Below are 19,823 nucleotides of genomic sequence, written 5' to 3'. Positions count from 1 at the left end.
TTCCTTCTCTCCATCATGCAAGCCAGCTCTCTGTTTACCCTTCATAGTGCCAATATTCAAAGTTCCTACTCTCAAGTCTACTCTCCTACCCTTCGCCCTCTCCTTCTGTCTCCGGACACGCCTTCCCCCTCTTCTTCTTCTTCTTCTTCTTCTTCTTCGGCCGACAGTAGCACAGTTTCCAATGGCACCCTGTTGGCTAACGGCAACAGTGGCGGTCGTTGTTAACCCGGGCCTTGACCGATCCGGTATAGAAATCAAATTTGTTGTCTGCATGTTTGATTTGGCATGGTTTTTACGCCGGATGCCCTTCCTGACCCAACCCTCTCTATTCGTACTGGCTTGGGACCGGCACTGATGATAGACTGGCTTGTGCACCCCCAGTGGCTAGATTTTCTAAACCGAACATAATAGCTAACCTAATACCTACCTAGCTAACTAACTGAAACTAAATGATTCCTAAAACGCAATGCAGTTAGTGAATAGAATAATATAAATAAAATAAAATAAAAATAAAATAAGACTCAAAAAGATAATACAAAATGGGGGTACAAAATAGAAGGGAATAGAGTTATGTACTGTACATGGGATAGGCTATTTGTACATACAGATATGTGCAGTAAAGTGCGTCTGAATAAAGTGACTATGGAGATACACAATACAGTATACAACAGTACAACACAGCAATACAGGAGAGCAATACAATGCAGTATGCAGTAACCCAGAACATTGATACAGTAACTTGCAGTACAGTATGCTACATACAGTACAGTAAGGCAGTGGGGCCTGTGTGAGTGTCTCAGTGCATATTGTAAGGACCCCTGGTGAGTTCAGCGGTGACAGTCTTTATGTCTTGCGGGAAGAAACTCCATCTCAGTCTCTGTCCTTGCTTTGTGACTGCAGAGACGCTTGCCCAACTGCAGCAGCTGGAACAGTCCATTGTTGGGGTGGTGAGGATCCTTCATGATCCTGCAGGCTCTGCTACTACACCTCCTGGTGTTGAAGTCCTGCAGGCAGTGGAGGGTAGTTCCAGTGGTACATTGGGCTGAACGCATCACCCTTTGTAGGGCCCGCCTGTCCTGAGCAGTACAGTTCCCAAACCAGGGAGTGAAGTTGCCTGTCAGGATGCTCTCCACTTCTCCAGAGGAGAAGGACTTGAGGATCCTCACCGAGACCCTGAATTTATTTAGCTTCCCGAGGTGGTAACGATGCTGCGTCTCCTTTCTCAGAGTGTCTGTATGTATAGTCCATGTTAAATCCTCTGTGATGTGGACTCCCAGGTACTTGAAGCTGCTCACCCTGTCGACAGAAGTCCCATTAATCACTAACAATGTGTGCGTCCTCAGTTGTAATCCCCTCCTAAAGTCCACAATCAGCTCCTGAGTTTGGGTGTTGTCCTGGCACCAGTGTGACAGGTCAGTCACTACTTCTTGCTGTAGGCCTTCTCCTCGATCAGACCCACCAGGACAGTGTCGTCAGCAAACTTGATGGTGTTGGAGCTGGAACCGGCCCCACCGTCATGTGTGTACAGGGAGTACAGTTGGGGGCTGAGGATGCAGCTCTGAGGGAATCCTGTGTTCAGGGTTAGGGAGCTGGACATGTGCATCCCCACCCTAACCACCGGGTGCCTGGCTGAGAGGAGGTCCAGGGACAATCACTCAGTCAAACACAGGTCGTGAAGTGAATTGGTCGATAAGCGAGGACCCGTGTTATTTCACTGTTAGGGGGCGTGGCCATTGCAAACGCTAGTGTAGTGAATACTGACAGACCGCGGGAACGAGACTGAGAACGGTGATGAGATGAATAAAGTAGTATATACATGTAGTATATATAGTTGTGGAGGTTTCGCCACCACACGCCACCCAAGTGGCATGTTCAGGGACCTCTGGCACAGAGACACAGACGATAGGGGGTTGTAAACGCCAGTTTATTGTAGAGATGACGCTAGGTGTGTGTGTGTGTGTGTGTGTGTGTGTATATATACACACACACACACACACACACACACACACACACACACACACACACACTCACTCACTCACTCACTCACTCACTCACTCACTCACTCACTCACTTAACAAACCAAGTACAATAGTACAACAAAAACTATCATTCTCAGATGTCAGGATTTGTCTCCATGTTATAATGGAGGTAGTTTCAAGACAAAAGTAAAACCTAAAAACTTGTGTGAAGAGTTTTTGTTTTGAACAATTTCTTCCTCTTTCTTCTTTTCTCATTAAATGGCGGTGAAAGTGGACCTGTTGTGACAGAAAACCATCAGATGTACGTAGTTTACTCTAAATGGCTGAACTACAGTGGACAACAGAGCTCTCTTGTGGCCAAAGGTAGCTCAGGCGGTAGAGCTGGTGGTCTAGTCATCTAAAGGTTGCTTGTTCGATCCCAGGCTCCTCCTGCTAGCATGCTGTAGTGTCCTTGAGCAAGACACTTAACCCCTAATTGCTCCTGATGGCTGCGTCCGTCGGTGTTTGAACAATTGTAAGTCGCTTTGGATAAAAGCGTCTGCTAAATGTAAATTAAATAAAGTTCAAGTTCAAGAGATTATTTGTCACATACATATACATGCATATATGCAGTGAAATGTCATGACACGCGGCGATTACGCACAATAAGCTCTATAAGCTCGAAAAATACCAAAAAATACCAAAATGTGCGTAATCGACACAAGGTGCTCGCGCAGGCGGCCGCAAGGGGGGGCGCCACAATCGCGATTCTGGGTTCTATAATTATATCATTCCCAGGTCATAGTTCGCCAATTATAATTACTGTAAACGATATATTCAAATTGTAATTATAAATATATGAAGACTATATATAATGTAACATATACTTTTTTTTAAATAAATATTTAACTACATCAATATTAGTGATTAAAATAATTATTGATGCGCAAAACCAAATATCCATATATTATGGGGATTTGTATACATACATATCATTAATATCTGTATGAGAGAATAGTTCACAAAATATTTTTTTAGTAAAACTATATCAGAAATCTTATTGTAAACATATGAAGACCATACTGTATGTTTGTACTGTAAAAAAAAATGCATTACTGTACTTAAAGTTAAGGGGGGAGATAAACAAAAAGAGAAAACGGATTAATACGTCCATCTATTGGGCCTTTTCAGAACGATCGCACGTTTCGCCTCTCAAATTGACAATTATGTGAACGAGCAACCATTTCTTCCAACATTCTCTTCCAACAGTCTACAAAATTCAAATTAGAACTCGCGATGATAACATTTATGTATTGATAGAATTAAGAGTAGTTGGTTGGTTGATAAAGACATGAAAAAAAAAAGACCCTTAACGCTCTCCGTAGTATCTCCGGAACTAGCGCAACTTCCGGTTCCTAAGTCAGGGCGGTACGAACCATGGCGAGGAGCGAACGCCGTGCGGTCCGATAGTGACCAAAGTGATATGGTTCGCAGTGAACAAGGACGTCAGAGGATCGTCCTATTATTTTCGTCTTGTAATCATTTACAAAAAAAGAAAGGAAAAAAGAAGTTCGCCCCATCGTTCACGGAAGCTGACTCACGGAAGCTGACTCACCACCGATCCCTGGTCCCGTTCAGCGCGTCCCTGTCAGACTCGTCGGCCTTGTGGGTATTTGGCGAAGTCCCTCACGGAGACGAGTTGGATCCTGAGCTTGATCGATATTTTCTCGACGATGTCGCACGTAACACACCCTGCCTTTCGCCTCATGGCGTTGCTGGTGCTGGCGCTGGTGCAGATATCAGGTAAGGGTTAGCCAGCCGACCCCGAGACAGTGTTATGCCGAATTCTGCCAATGTTTTTTCACCGTTTTGATTGAATTATTCAATCAAAACGGTTTGGTGAAGGACACACACAAACAATATGGAAACAAATGTCATTTTTGTGCGTTATTTAGGAAATACACTGTCACGTTTTTTCCCCACGTTTTGATTTAATAGTTAATTTCAATTATTTGTACATACAGATTATATATATATATATATATATATATATAAATATAATTTTTTTATGATGGTTACTACTGGGATGATGTTGAGGAACATATCAACCTGTAGTAGTCTTGGGGGGCCCAAGTTGTTTATTTAACCCTTTAAATCACTTCCTCCCTTAATGTGTATAGATAACTAGAGTAATTGCTATAGGTAAACAATATTCTCTCCATTTTGAAATAGAAATTCAACGTGGACCAGGCTAAATTCACCTTGAGGTGACAGTACTAGTGTCTACAAACACACAACCGATGTCATTTGACTGGCCCAAGACAGCACATGGTTTACTTATGCCAGTTAGTATAGTGACCGATTAGAGGTGTGAATCTTCACTGGCCTCACCATTTGATTACGATTCACCTGTCAACGATTCTCGATGCATCGCATCCTCAATTTTCTCTATTACCGCATATGGGCACGCTTTCATCGATAAATACAAGCAGTCAGATGAATCGAAACAAATATCAGACTACATCACATAGCGGCTGTGGAACTTGTTTCATAAAATAATATCAAAATGTAAACATGTAGAAATCTAAAACTGTATTTTCAGCTCACACATGTTACATTGTTAAATCAAGTAACAAATAAATAAAAAATAATTAAAAACATAGCAGCTCTATGACAGGGCAGACATCACTAATCTGAACACAGCAGACAACAGTAAATACTAAATAGCATTAAACTGCTAAGTAGTTTATATAGTGTAGTGTGCACTTTATAAACAAGTTTGAGACCCATGTTGTAAATGAACCTTTCAGTAGAAGTCAAATGTGAGTACAAAATTGCTCACTCCTCAGCATTTGGGAATTGGTGGGTTTTTGTGTAAGAAGGAACACAAGGTCATCCACATGTTCTGGTTTGAGAGTGCTTCCTTTTGCAGTGACCTTGTGGACGCACCGCCAGTACAAAGGATCCTCAGTGAGAGGCAGAGATGGAGCTTTACAGTATCCCTCCATTTCCTCCTCAGCCCTGGCATAGGGGGTCTCGGCTTGTACAGTACCTTCAGAGAAAGCATGTCAGAGCAAACTCACAAGCAGCAATGAGGCCTTTCTTTTGGGAGCAGAGGGGCATATAGGCCTATCGTCCTACACGTGCAGCGTTTCTTCTTCCAGAGTTGCTGTTCCCCCAGGCGCTTTATCGGCTTCCGTCCTCCCATTCTCTGTTTGAACAAAAGAAAGTAAAGCAATCAACCGACAGTTAGCACTTTCTCAGTCAATGCAACAGCTCACATCTATTAGGATAACCGTTTTTTCCCACTCTTGTAACTCTTTTACTCATTGGAGCTACTTCATATTATAATGACAGTTCTAAGTTTGTTTTAATTTTTACATGGAACGTGGTGAAATTACCTCCAAGGATGCGGCCTCTGTAGTCACTCCTTGGTAGATCTACAATCTCTCCTCCTCCGTGAGGAGGGGCAGTCCCTTCAAATGGGGATCCAGGACAGAGGCTGTATGAAGGATGCTCTTCTCTCTCTCACTGTTGTACCTCTTGAGGGGATCTGCTTTGGTGGCATGCTTGATCTCTCAGATCATGGGTGATTCTCCAATGGTGTCTGTCATGTTCTGGAGGATTTGTGCATTTAGTGAAGCAATGAGACAAACGGCTGGATTGCTCTCCTCTGACATCAGTGTAGTGGCATCCTTCACTGGCTTTAATGCCTTCACAGCATCGTGTGTGTGTGTGTGTGTGTGTGTGTGTGTGTGTGTGTGTGTGTGTGTGTGTGTGTGTGTGTGTGTGTGTGTGTGTGTGTGTGTGTGTGTGTGTGTGTGTGTGTGTGTGTGTGTGTGTGTGTAATAGATAGATATCTTGCACAATTAATACAAATGGGAAAAGATCAATAAATACAATTTACAAATCTGTATTAAGGTTTAAAAGGAGACAAATGTATTTCTGAATCCACAAATAAGTAATGTATTACTTGCGTTGTGTTAACCATTCTACAAATGAATCTAACTGAGACAAGTTTTGCTGTCTGTGGGAGTCTCTGCCCCCAGGTAGTGGTTTAGGGAGGGAGATGGGAGTCGGGAGTCTTTCTGGCTGGTTGGTTGCCAACATGGCGAGAGTTTTCATTTTTATTTTTTTTTATTTTTATTTTTTTTTCTTTCTGAAACTTGAACTGAAATGCTCGCTGTGCACAAGAATAATAATAATTATTATTATTATTATTATTAACAAATAATTAATACTAATGCACAGTTTGGGGGCAGGAATGACGTTTCAGTCTGGCCTCTCCTGACTAGTAGGCCGAATCCTGGCAGCTGCGCAGCCGGGGGGAGGAAGCTGTGCCGGCGTCTGTCGCCGCGGCTTAACCACACCCCTTGGTCCACCACGTGGGCAGGGGTCAGGCAGCTCCGTCACATACACATATACACACACACACACTGAACCAGATGAAGATATGGTGTTACTCAAGCCAGAGAGTCCATTTTATTTATTGTTTTGGTTGTGTGGTTTTATTTAATTTGTTTTATTTATTAAGGATGTTATTATTATTATTATTTTTTACATTCATTACGATGTCTGCATATTCTTAAGAATTAAAAAGTTCATTGTTATTTGAAAGGGTGAAGTAGCTTCATTATGCTATTATATTATCATTATATCATGGAAAAAAATGGTCTAATTGCGATAAATGACTCATTTATTCGCAATTATTTCTGGGTCAGTATATCACACAACAAAAGGCGTTATCGTGACAGGCCTATCCGTAAGCAGTCATCTAATGTGGGAACAGACTCCAAGTTCAAGTTAAAGTTCAAGAGATTATATGTCACATACATATACATACGGTCATTTATATATGCAGTGAAATGTCATGACACCCGATGATTACACACAATAAGCTCTATAAGCTCTAGAAATACTAAAAAATACCAAAATGTGCGTAATCAACACAAGGTGCTCGCGCAGGCAGCCGCAAGGGGAGGCACCACAATCGCAATTCTGGGTTCTATAATTATATAATTCCCAGGTCATAGTTCGCAAAATATAATTACTGAAAACGATATATTCAAATTGTAATTATAAATATATGAAGATACGGAACCTCTCTGTAAGAGAGCCAATTTGGGAATGACTACCTACTGCCTTTACCGGATATTTTTTATCTAGCATTGTAACAGATTCCATGTGGGAAGGGGTTATAAAGTCGCAACAACGAGAGGGAAAACGTCACAGTAATTTTATTTTACCTGGAAAAGAAGAACACTTTTACACAATGAACATGACAAATAATCAATAAATCCAAAACAGCTCTAAATGGAGGGGGAGCGCCTCTCTGCGCCCCGCTCCCGTTCTCCCCCTCTGCGCCCCACTCTGATCGGTTGAGTGTGGGAGCAGTTTCAGAACATGGTAAACTGCACTTTCATCGTTTCATTGCTCAGATTTACCCCCTAGTGCATTAATTTATTGGTTATTTTATTTATTTATTTATTTTATTAATTTATTTAGTGGATTTAATCGTCAATCTGCCTAAGCCTAGTGACATCAGTGAATCTTAATTAACGCACAGTATAATTAATGACATTTGTTTCCATGTTGTTTGTGTGAGGACTTTGTTGATGCTTCGCTAAACAAAAGTTAGTAACTATTACAATGAGGCTCTCTGGTAGAAAACAGATTATTCAATCAAAACAGTGAAAACATATTCTGAACGTAACGGATGGCAGAACAGCTGCTAAACTGAAAGCTGAGGTTTGTCCCGTGAATAAGGAGCCAGCTCCTTATTCATATTTTTTAAGGTGTAATAATGACCCATGGTCAATAATGACCCAGGCTGAAATAACAGGGGATGCATTACTTGGCAGCCAATTTCAGTTCTGCCAAATAATGCATTCAGTGCTTCACACAGGAAATGCTACTTCTAACGAGTCTAATAAAACAGACTCTAAACATTCATCAACTATAGACGTCAGATCATTTTTCATCATTGAACACCCACAAAGAAGATGATATTGATCTTAAACAGTACGTTGTCGTAGAAATCATCCGCTTTCGCTGTGCGCGCTCCAGTGAGGTGCATGGAACTCTCGGCGGGCAGAATTTGTTCGCCTAGGCTACCAATCGTCCATGGGGGTGGCAAGCCAAGAAGAGGAAAGGAAAAATGGATAAAATGTAAATATTTTTAGATTACAAAATGTCAATAGGGGTTGCGTTTAATAGAGGTGAGGTGCCAGCATCAAAGCGCAGGTTGGGTGGAGTTTGGACAGTAGGCGTGTTCTCCAGGTACAGCTCCTACTCTAGGACAGGGACTAACCGGCACAAGAGGAAACTTCAGTGACATAAGTGCACGGTGATTGGTCCAGACATAAGTCCATGGTCCTTCACTGGTCCTGCGTACTGACCACAGTCCACCCAGTCGAGTCGCATCGCTTTGGATGCGGACCAGCCCACATGCACTCAAAAAACAATAAAAAACATTAAAAATGTTATTTTTATTGTAGCTGTATTTATTTCATTTACTTTATTTTCAGATTTTAATTAAAATAATTTAATGTGCACCCCATAATCCCTGTGCGCTGTCCCGATGTAAGCCTGTGCTTTACGAAAGTCTGAACTAGCTTTTGAATAACGTCTTGTAGATCTAATATGAGTGAAGATTTAGCAATTGGGTTGTTTTATTTCTCCCCTCGAATTTGTTCAGAAACACATTTTAGTGGACCAATAAGGTGTAATAACTGAAAGTTACAGGCTCAATACAACACAGAAGTCTTGCTGAAACCCAGTTGGCTGACGTCACTTCAGCCTCACGTCAGAGTTCCAGTGTGGGGGGGAGAAAAAGCCCTTGAAGGGACCTAGTTCTAGGGGCACCTCCCCAGCTCCTACTTCCCTTTCAGAGAGTCCCTAGAATTGTTTGATGCAAAAATGCGGGGTGCATGAGAGGGTGGATGCACTTGTAAGGAATCTTGTGGCGGGGCTGGGGGGGGGGGGGGGGGGCTTATGGTTATCCTATAGTTCTCGCCGAGGGCTCCAAAAAGGCTAGGGCCGGCCCTGGCCCGAGATCCCGGCAAGCTAAAGAAGTATCTCTTGCCGGTGTTTTGACCTGTGACCCTGAGTTGGCCTTCAATGTGTGTGTGTGGGAAAAAAATGATATTTGATTTAGTCGGTTTTTGACTGGCTTTGCAACACAATTATCTTCATACCCACTGAGGAGACATATGGTCCGTGATGCTTCAAATATACAAGTGTCAAAAAACTGACAGATTTTGCATGCAGTATATGTAACCTTTTTTTTTTTCCATGTACACTTGTGTGTTTTGTGCAGTGTTTTTATTTATTTAGTTATTTACCCAACTGGGCAGTTGATAATGAAGTAACATTGATATTTCTTATTTATTTTTCTGACTGATGAATTTGCTTTCTCCTTGTAGCCAAAGAAGATGTATTTCACCGATCTGGAGAAGAGCTGAAGTTAATACCACCTAACTTTGGAAAGCTCGACCGCATTCAATGGAAATTTGGCACAGATTTGGTTGCAGATTGGTATGGTGACGATGTAAATTACTACGAAGCATTGGTAAATCGCACAACCTTGGATCCGGAAACAGGACAGATCACTATCAAAAATGGGACCAAAAATGACAACGGCCTGTACTCCGTGGAGTTGAATCAACACCGTCAGGTGGCGTTGTACGACGTCAAATTTATCAGTAAGTGTGTGTGTGTGTGTGTGTGTGTGTGTGTGTGTGTGTGTGTGTGTGTGTGTGTGTGTGTGTGTGTGTGTGTGTGTGTGTGTGTGTGTGTGTGTGTGTGTGTGTGTGTGTGTGTGTGTGTGTGTGTGTGTGTGTGTGAGAGAGAGACTGTGACTGTGACTGCTGGTTATCCACGGCTTCTTCAGACAGCAGCATCAACTGCTGCTGTTTTATGTTCCGCTTTCATCTAAAAGTTCCTTTGCATCGCACAATTTGTTTTCCTCAGTTCTGTTTTGTTTTTTTGTTTTTTTTGGGGGGGTAATATTGAAGTGTATAAGGAATACATGTAATGTGTACTAAAATAGGGGACGATTGGGTATTTTCTTTGCTGTTTAGGACTTCATTTCATAATAATAATAATAATAATAATAATAATAATTAATAATTAATGAATCTCCAACTGCAGAATTAATCTGCAGTCTGCCTCTCCCCCACCTGCTACTCCAAATTTGCACTTTGTCCTTTTTTTTGTTGGCTCAACAGAAATGAGCGGACACGCAACTGCAACAGCAAATTGTTTATTTTAAAGCTCCATTCGTTCAACCATTGGTTTACGTATTAGGATCGTCGCATTTGTCTATGGGCACCAGACATTTCATTTCTAAGTGTTTTGTTGAATTAAAGACGTATTGGGCAGCATGGGCAAACTTTCCCCTATTGGCGTCTGGGTCTAGTCCCTCACACGGTTAACAAATTATTTAAATTTATTTTTATTATTATTATTATATATATATATATTTTTTTTAAATTGTACCCGACTGCGTTTTTTCACAAATTTTCCTCAACAGCACTTGAAGATGTAATGTATGTCATGTATTTCTAAGGGTTTTGATAATGGTTTGCAAAAAAAAAAAGACTTGTATTCTTTCGTTTCCATCGACAGAGAACGTTACAAAGCCCGTGATAATCGTGAAGCCCTTGAACTGTTCACCGGAATCCAAGAATTGCACTCTGAGCTGTGATGCAGACACCGCTGATGCGCAACCGGTCACCTACTGGTGGAAGGACAGGGGGGAGGACTGGAGGAAGGGCGAGCAGCTGAAGCCCATTTTCAAGGAGGAATTGCAGGACATCACAACGTTCTCCTGTAGGTTGGAGAACCCGTTGGGGTCCGGCGAGGAGAGCAATCCCATGTCCAACCCGTTTCTCCATCCGTCCGGTACGTGAAACGTCTTACTTTACTGAAGCTCAATGTCGATATTCACCACCTCAGCTGCACATGGAGGCTACTGTTGCTGTCGTTTTTTTTCCCCCAAACATTTCATCTTTTTGGGGGGAAAAAAAACATATATTCTGTGCACACATCAAAGTCTTTGGGTTAAGAATTGCCATGTCTTTTCCAAAAAACATTGCGACAGTGCCTGAACGTGCACAGCGAAGTTCCGATTTTCTTCAGAATAAGGCACATATTGCACCTTTTTAGGGGGAATTCTCACGAAAGTCCGCGCAATGCAAGTGAAGCACCCGTCACTTCCACTTATCCCCACCCGACCGACCGTTGAAATAATGCAAACAACACAACAAACCCAATGGGAGAGGGAGTCTCTCTCCCTCTCTTGAAAGAAAGAAAGAAAGAAACAAACTGGTTATATAAAAATGACTGCATTGTCAAAGATTTTGAGAGATTTACTGTATTGCCTGTTGTGTTGTGTTCTTTCTACCACACTTGGGAGTAGCAGGGTGCACTTATAGCAGCACGGCTGAGCCGCCATTCCCCCATTTATATATTTGGTGATCGGGAGTTTACTAACAAGTCGAACAGGTGGGAACACCAGTCAGGGTAACTCAGCAGACAGAGCAGTCATATTATAGGCATGGAAACAAGTATTATTATTATAATTATTTTAAAAAATATTTCATGAGCAAAGGAAATGTCGAAAAAGGAACTGCGTATTTTCCAAGGGAAGATCTGTCATTTTGGGTGATCATCATGACAACAAGGCCCTGATTTTCTGCAGATAAGAGCGGAATTCCCCCAGCTGGTGTGGCCCTCCTGGTGATTGGGGCGATCGGGCTGATCCTGGCCATTTGCATAACTGTGTGGTGCTGTATGTACAGTAAGTACTTCACATACATGTTACTCCATCCTGATTCAAAATGAAAAAATAAAGATGCCCCCGGGCACCGGTCAAACTAGTACTTAAGACGCCGATATTTGGCACCAAACTTAATTCAACAGCCATTACTGACACAGGGGATTTTGGGCATTAATTAATAGTAAAACTGGCACCCATTTATTTATTTATTTTTATGTACATTGTGTTCGACTGTTGACGGTTGACACGAAAACTTGCTAGCAAGTTAGCCAGCGTGGGAACCAGTACCAGCTCCAGTTTCCCAGTGGTTGATTTTTGTTCTGGCCAGAGCCCGGCGGTGCCCGTGTTGTGTTTCTGTTAAATTGAGTTTGCCGCTCCTCTCTTGGAACATTGCACTGCAAAGTCATTGGTCCCTGTTTGATAGGAATGTGGCAGCCATGTTAAAATGTTGCTAATGTGTTTCTGCTTCATCAGAGAAGGAACATCTACAGTTTCCTAGACTGAAATGCCCGGGTAACGGCAATGCTGCTGCAGGTGAGTTGTTGTTTTGTTTTTGTTTTTTTTCAAGCACTATAACATTCTGATTTGAGACGTCACTTCAGACCTCTCCATCACCGTCGAGAACACCAAAGTATCTCCACCTCAGACCGCCGAGAGCCAGCCTCCTGCAAGTTTTCCCTCAACAACATCCGAAGATGGTCGTGCCTTGTGAGGGACGCGACACAAGTTCTGGTTAAAGCACTTGTCATCTCCCATGACTACTGCAACGCTCCTCTGGCTGGACGACCTGCCTGTTCCACCAGACCTCTACAGTGTCCAGAACGTAGCCGCCCATCTGGTGTTCAAACCTTCCAAAGCTTGCCCGTGTCACTCCCCTTCGATCGCTTTGCGGGCTTCCCATCTCCGCTCGGGTCACATTTAAGACGCCGGTGCTCTCCTACGACGCCGTCCATTAAGCTGCTCCTCCGTATCTCCAACAGCCGGTCAGTTTCCAGACTCCTCCACCCTCGCAGGCCGCCTCGCTCCTCCGCCGCGACGTGGTCTCGAGAGTCGTTCATCCCAGTCGCGACTCTTCTCTTCCCTGGCATCCCAATGGCAGAACGGCTGAATCACTCCCCATCTTCCGTAGCAGACTAAAGACCTGTCTCTTCATACTACACCTAGACCTGTCTACCCCATGAGCCTCGTTTTAGCCTTAACTGTCTTTCATTTCACAAAAAAAGTCCAACTCTGCTAGTGCTGCTTGTTTCTAGAGAATGTGTAGCTCTGTGGCATTCAGTGGGTTTGGTACTACATCTAGCAAATATACTTATTATAGGTCGCTTTGGACAAAAGTGTCTGATCAATGACATCATGTAGCATTGCGTAGCCACATACTGCTACAGAGGTGGGTCCCTAAAAATAGTCATAAGGTTGAGACTCCCATGGCCTTATTGATTAGGCAAGCTTGAAAGTATTTTAATATGGAATAAAGAACTAGAGATAAAGGAAGGTTAGATGGGGGGGATAGAGAGCTGAATCACCAATCCAACCACACTATAAGAAATGGTTGCACTTAATTATTGTTGAATTTTTTTTTTTTTGTTTAATTAATTATTGTTTGCCATTCCAACTTTATTAAACATACATGCATGCATACATACATACATGCATAATATCCTATTGATTATCTTCCCACCCCTAGTTGCTTCTTTAGGGCTGATGAATCTTATTTTTACTAATGTGTTCAATGTCTCAACTGTCCACACAGGTGCAGGCGACGCAGAGCGAGATGCAGACGATGCGCGGCAACGTCCAAACGGCGCACAGCGATGTGCAGACGCTAAACTAGGTAGGTGTGGTGTGCCGCAAGTCTTAACACCTTCACCATCAAAAGGTGTGCGTTAATGGAAAAATAGAAACATTTTCTGCAGGTGGTCATGGTTTTCACGAACAGGGACATGTAGACGAGTCAGGAAAAGGAAAAATCTAAATTGACGTGAGCTTATACACACATTGAGGAATTTCTTAACTTTTATTTTCTGTTTGGCACTGCATTTCTGAGTTCCGTGCTGGTGAAAAGAGTCACTCAACATCAAATAATGTGTTTTAATGATTAATTTTGAGTCCTTTCATTGTAGAACATGGTGCATACCCCCCAATCGTGTGTGCACACTAAGTGTACAGTTTGATTCGAGTTAACGGGCGTGTTTATTCATTACTCTTTTATATATGCAGATAAAAAGAAAATGGGGATTAATTGTAATAATAAGTTGATATGATTAATTGATATATTTTTTGTTTGACATTTTTGTGTGCGTGTTTTACAGATCCTGAGTCTGCCGTTGGATTACTGTCAAACGGAGTTGCATGTATGTATATATATATATTGTGTGTGGGTGGGTGTGAAGTTGAAATATATGTAGTTTTTTAAATATGTAATATATCGTTTTTTAAATATAAATTGATACATTAGAAAATCTCTGAATTAGAGGCAGGTCTGTGGAGCTGCAAAATAGTTTTTCCCATTTCAAAATAAACATTTTCCATTCAAGCTTTGTTCAAAAAATATTATGATTGTCTCAAACTGTCTGTCTGTCACGGGCTGCTGGTATGAATGGGCTAATAGGCCTAAGCCCTCCCCATATTTTTGAGGAAATACATTTAAAATACTCTTGTAGAGAACATGTCCTCATATTCCATGTCAATAACGACGGTGAAACCGATTATTTTGGCGAAAAAGCAGGAAAAAAGAAAAATGTGTAATGTCAAACCATTAGGAAACACAGGTGTACAGGATGTGGATTGTATTAAATGTTGTGGGTTGTGTGTGTGTGTGTGTAAAATATCTATCTATCTTTTGATTATCTTCCCACCCGTCGTTGCTTCTTTAGGGCTGATGAATCTCATTCTTACTAATGTGTCCAATGTCTCAGCCTACCACACAGGTCAACCAGCGCCTACCACCACACCGCCGGGTGAAGACACTTCACAACAAGGTGGGCGTGGTCTGTGTGTTCATCAAAGCGTGTGTGTGTGTTTATAGGAAAATAGACATTTTTTCTGTAATAGTTTTCACCAGCAGGTGCATCAAATGAATGCACACATCAGGAATTGTTTATTTTTTGTTGTTGTTTTTTCTTTTTTGTCCAGCACTACATTTCTGAGTTCCATGCTATTGGAAAAGATTCACTCACCCTGTGTTTGGAAAAAAGTAGTGTGTTCTTTTTTCTTTTTCTTTGGGCTGCTTCCGTTAGGGGTCGCCACAGCTAATCATCTGCCTCCAATACCTTCTTTTATGCGCATCTTCCTCCCTTACACCAACCGCCTGCATGTCCTCCCTCACCACATCCATAAACCTTCTCTTTGGCCTTCCTCTTTTCCTCTTGCCTGGCAGCTGCATCCTCAGCATCCTTCTCCCAATGTAACTCTCATCTCTCTTACACATGTGTCCAAACCATCTCAATCTGGCCTCTCTCACTTTTTCACCAAACTGTCCAACCTGAGCTGTCCCTCTAATGTACTAATTCTTAATCCTGTCCATCCTTGTCACCACCAATGAAAACCTCAACATCCTCAACTCTGCCACCTCCAGTTCAGCCACCTGCCTTTTTGTCAGTGCCACAGCCTCTAAACCGTACAACAAAGCTGGTCTCACTACTGTCCTGTAGACCTCCCCCTTCACTCTTGCTGGAACCCTTCTGTCACAGATAACTCCAGACACTCTTCTCCACCCACTCCACCCTGCCTGTACTCTCTTCTTCACCTCTCTCCCACACTCTCCGCTGCTTTGGATGGTCAACCCCAAGTACTTGAACCATCCGCCTTCTCCACCTCCACTCTTGCATTCTCAGCTTTTCGCCACCCTCCCTCCCATTCAGGCACATGTATTCTGTTTTCCTCCTGCTTACTTTCATTCCTCTTCTGTCTAATGCATGCCTCCACTTCTCCAGGCTCTCCTCAACCTGCTCCCAACTCTCGCTACAGATCACAATGTCATCCGCGAACATCATGGTCCACGGAGACTCCTGCCTGATTTCATCTGTTAACCCTTCCATCACCATTGCAAACAAGAAAGGGCTCAGAGCTGATCCTTGATCCAATCCCACCTCCACTTTAAATGCCTTCGTCACACCTACTCCACACCTTACTACCGTCTGACTGCCCACATACATATCCTGTACCACTCTTACGTACTTCTCTGCCACCCCCGACTTCCTGATGCAATACCACACTTCCTCTCTCGGCACCCTATCATATGCTTTCTCTAAATCCACAAAGACGCAGTGCCACTCCCTCCGGCCTTCCCTGTACTTTTCCATCAGCATTCTTAACCACTCTCTCTCCCCTGGGGACAGTCTCCACCACTACATCCAACTCACTAAAGGATTCTTCTTTCTCTTCCATCTCACACCCAACTTGGGGAGCATATGCACTGAACACATTCATTATTACCTCATCAATTTCCAGCTTCATGCTCATCACTCTGTTCGACACTCTCTTCACCACAACAGTCTTGACATATTCTTCCTTCAAGACTATCCCTACCCCATTTCTCCCGCCATCCACTCCATGGTAGAACAGTTTGTACCTGGCTCTGATACTCCTGGCCTTACTCCCCTTCCACCTGGTGTCTTGTACACATAGTACATCTACCTTCCTTCTCTCCATCATGTCAGCCAGCTCTCTCTTTACCCTTCATAGTGCCAATGTTCAAAGTTCCTACTCTCAACTCTACTCTCCTACCCTTCTTCCTCTCCTCCTGTCTCCGGACATGCCTTCCCCCTCTTCTTCTACTTCTTCGGCCGACAGTAGCACAATTTCCACTGGTACCCTGTTGGCTAACGTCACCAGTGGTGGTCGTTGTTAACCCGGGCCTCAACCGATCCGGTGTGGAAATCAGATTTGTTGTCCGCATGTTTGATTTGGCATGGTTTTTACGCCGGATGCCCTTCCTGACGCAACCCTCTCTACTCATCCGGGCTTGGGACCGGCACTGATGATACACTGGCTTGTGCACCTCCAGTGGCTAGATTAAAAAAAAATAAAAAAGAAGAATATACAGTATATCAAAATTTGAAATCCCTTATTATACAATACGGTGTATAAGCAAATTGTGTGTGTGCGCACTTGGTCTCATTATTGGGCCTGCTTACTAATAACTGTTTCATACTGCCTTTGCAAAAGGTGGAGCAATTATCTGATGTTGAGCTTTCTTGGTGTCCCTTTTGAAGTTTGGAATATTGAGTTATAATAATAATAATAAGATGACCCGAGGAATTCACTTTTTTTCTCCTCCTCATGTGTTTGTATGCACGTTTCACAGATGGCCCGCCACAGCAAAGATGAAACACGAAAATCCTGGATAGGGGATGGTAGCTCAGGAGGTAGAGCTGGTGGTCTAGTGATCTAAACGTTGCTTGTTCAATCCCAGGCTCCTCCTGCTAGCATGCTGTAGTGTCCTTGAGCAAGACACTTAACCCCTAATTGCTCCTGATGGCTGCGTCCGTCGGTGTTTGAATAATTGTAAGTCGCTTTGGATAAAAGCGTCTGCTAAATGCAATGATGAAGAAGAAGAAGAAGAAGAAGAAGAAGAAACAGTCTTTATTCATCACGCAACACACCACACTATAACACATGCTTACACACACATGCACATGCTTTGATGGTGGCCGGTGAAATGGATTCTCTGCTTTTGACCCATCCTGGGTTGTCCTTCCTCCGGGGGCACAGCCAGGAGCAGTGGGCAGCATACGTGTAATGTAATAATGTGGTGCACTTTTTATTTTTGCGTTGCATAGGTCTTTTTCAATACTCCGAGCATATATTCATTTCTGTGGCCGACTCTTTGGAATGTCTTGGCAAATGCCATCATTGGATGAAAAGAAAGAGTTTGAACGTTGTGCTTCACTTTCTAAAAATAGTGTGTGTGTGTGTGTGTGTGTGTGTGTGTGTGTGTGTGTGTGTGTGTGTGTGTGTGTGTGTGTGTGTGTGTGTGTGTGTGTGTGTGTGTGTGTGTGTGTGTGTGTGTGTGTGTGTGTGTGTGTGTGTGTGTAACCTGTCCACGAGGGAGGGGGCGGGGCTTAGTTCTATGTCCACAAATGTGATTGGCCAGAGTTTAAGCTTTTAGATCGTCCAAACTGATTGGCCTCCCCTTACAACTTGCCGGGTGCGGGAATGAACAGGTCTGCAGACTTTTTTTTATTTTTAATCTAAATGATTCACCCTGCACTAATTCAAATTGTACTTGGAAGGAGTTATTTTCACTGGACATTATGTCCGTAGAGATTTAAACGATAACGGAAACGCTGGTATAGGCCTTTTATAAAAGGAAAGGGATAAAAGGTAAAAAAAAAATTGTTTTTTTAAACCAGAGAAAATTAAAAAGTATATATATTTTTAAACAACCAACCAATCACTGATTACCCAAAAACTCGTATTCATAAACTTAACATATCTTTTATCGCTTATGGTTCTAGTACATAAACACACACACGCCCACTTCAATGACGATGTCACTATTATTTTCCTAATGTCACGTAGCCATACCTCCATGTCAAACTGCGCTTGAGTGTATTAAGTATTGTGGGCTTGGAGAACTTGTCGTCGAAAAATGTCGGCTAAGGAGACGCACCCACCAGCTACTCCATTGGCCCGGAGTTTAAAAGCACACGCCTCGGAAACTGCAGCTCTGGTTTGTTTTTCTGGGCGGTAGAAACTTTTTTCCATTTTTAAGTTCAGCTACCCTAACAATAGTTTGACAGGGAGGCCTGGCTAAAAAAGCTAAATTTAACTTTTTAAACTTTTTTAACTATTTAAACCAACACGCTGGTTAAATTTAGCTTTTTAATCTTACTCTGTATAGCACTTTTTTAATATTGCAAAGGGCTTTTAAACAAAGTATGACCATATATTAAATATGAACATAAAACGATCTGGTATAGGATTGGTCTGGTGGTGATCTGGTTGAGTTTTCAGATGGGTTTTGTGGAAGACATGCACTGAAGGCCAAGTCATAGACCTAAGCCAGTTTCTTCCAACTCTATTGCAAAAATAGCTTTTAAATGTACGTAACCATCTGTATGCACTTTGTTTTGTTTCTGTTTTGCTTGGTCTATTTACATTTTATATTTATATATGTATATATCTGCCCTTTTTAGCCAAATCGGAGGAGTGGTTCGATTTGACTGTTCTAAAAAGCTTTGAGAAGAAAACGCTGTTTAAGCCCTGAAAATGTGTAGAGTCTGAAACTACGGGAATCCATAAAACAGCGAATTAGAATTCTCCACAAAGCATTTCACCGAGCAGAAGAATCCGATACCCGGCCATGTGTCAAAGGATTTCACATCGTTTGGTTTCACTTCTCATTTTTATTCATCCATATCAAGCAACTCAATTTACATAGACACGTTTTGTTTTTTTAAGTGAAAGCTGCCGTTAGATGACAGATAAAAGCAAGAAGGCATCAACTTTCTCACTCTGAAAAGTGAATGCCTTGCAAGTTATTTGTTTTGCTGGTTTTTCTTTCTTCTGAAAAAAAAAACAAAAAAAAAACTGCCTTCCTCCAAACCTGGGAGAACAATCAAGCAAAATCTAATTAATATTTTTAATACTAATAATTCTGTCTCACTGAAAGCCCAATCTCTCCATTATTTTAACCTGTATCCATGTTTGCGGGCCATGGTATGCAACGTTATGGGTGTGTTTACATGTACAAAGGCTTCTCATTCGAGGTGTGTTATTTCCTGTGAATTGGATGCCAACATTTTTCAGCTGTTACATTTGTGGTGCCTTTTTGATATTTGCAATACCAAGGAATGTGCTGGAAGGATTGGATGGATGTTGCCCTTCGTGATCAATTACATGTAACAACCTGGAACCTGCAAACACCCTCCCCCTTACTTTCTACTTAATTCATCCAACCTGCTTAACACCAACAGTGCAACAGTGAAGGTGACTTGTGTTTTTTTTTTTTTGTTTTTTGTTTTTTTTTGCCAAAGTGGAATTATTTCATGTCACTTGGTAAGAACAAAGAATGTGTTGCATAAACCTGCTGTGGCTGTTCAGGTGTTTTTGTTTTGTTTTTTCCTCCGTTTGATAATTTT

The 19,823-nt window shown here is 42.2% G+C and overlaps 1 protein-coding gene across 1 annotated transcript; it reads left to right on the top strand.

The window, feature by feature from the left end:
• The first annotated feature begins 3,395 nt into the window (after nt 1–3,395).
• LOC307244529 (uncharacterized protein) lies at nt 3,396–19,782 on the top strand. The gene is made up of 9 exons (XM_080019733.1): nt 3,396–3,761; nt 9,383–9,661; nt 10,587–10,862; nt 11,662–11,760; nt 12,214–12,273; nt 13,490–13,570; nt 14,049–14,090; nt 14,655–14,717; nt 17,045–19,782. The coding sequence occupies exons 1-9, from the start codon at nt 3,692–3,694 to the stop codon at nt 17,065–17,067; spliced, it is 993 nt and encodes a 330-aa protein (XP_079875859.1). The 5' UTR covers nt 3,396–3,691; the 3' UTR covers nt 17,068–19,782.
• The last annotated feature ends 41 nt before the right edge of the window (nt 19,783–19,823 follow it).

The sequence above is a fragment of the Zeus faber genome, assembly GCF_960531495.2.
Source record: "Zeus faber genome assembly, chromosome: 2".
Taxonomy (NCBI): Eukaryota; Metazoa; Chordata; class Actinopteri; order Zeiformes; family Zeidae; genus Zeus; species Zeus faber.
Note: the sequence above shows the minus strand (reverse complement) of the source record. Positions and strands in the feature narration are given on the sequence as shown.

Excerpts from the sequence above, each read along its gene's own strand:
- LOC307244529 (XM_080019733.1), top strand. The coding sequence starts at position 3,692 with ATGTCGCACGTAACACACCCTGCCTTTCGCCTCATGGCGTTGCTGGTG. Across the intron at positions 9,662-10,586 it reads GTACGACGTCAAATTTATCA|AGAACGTTACAAAGCCCGTG; the intron begins GTAAGTGTGTGT and ends TTCCATCGACAG. Across the intron at positions 10,863-11,661 it reads CCCGTTTCTCCATCCGTCCG|ATAAGAGCGGAATTCCCCCA; the intron begins GTACGTGAAACG and ends GATTTTCTGCAG.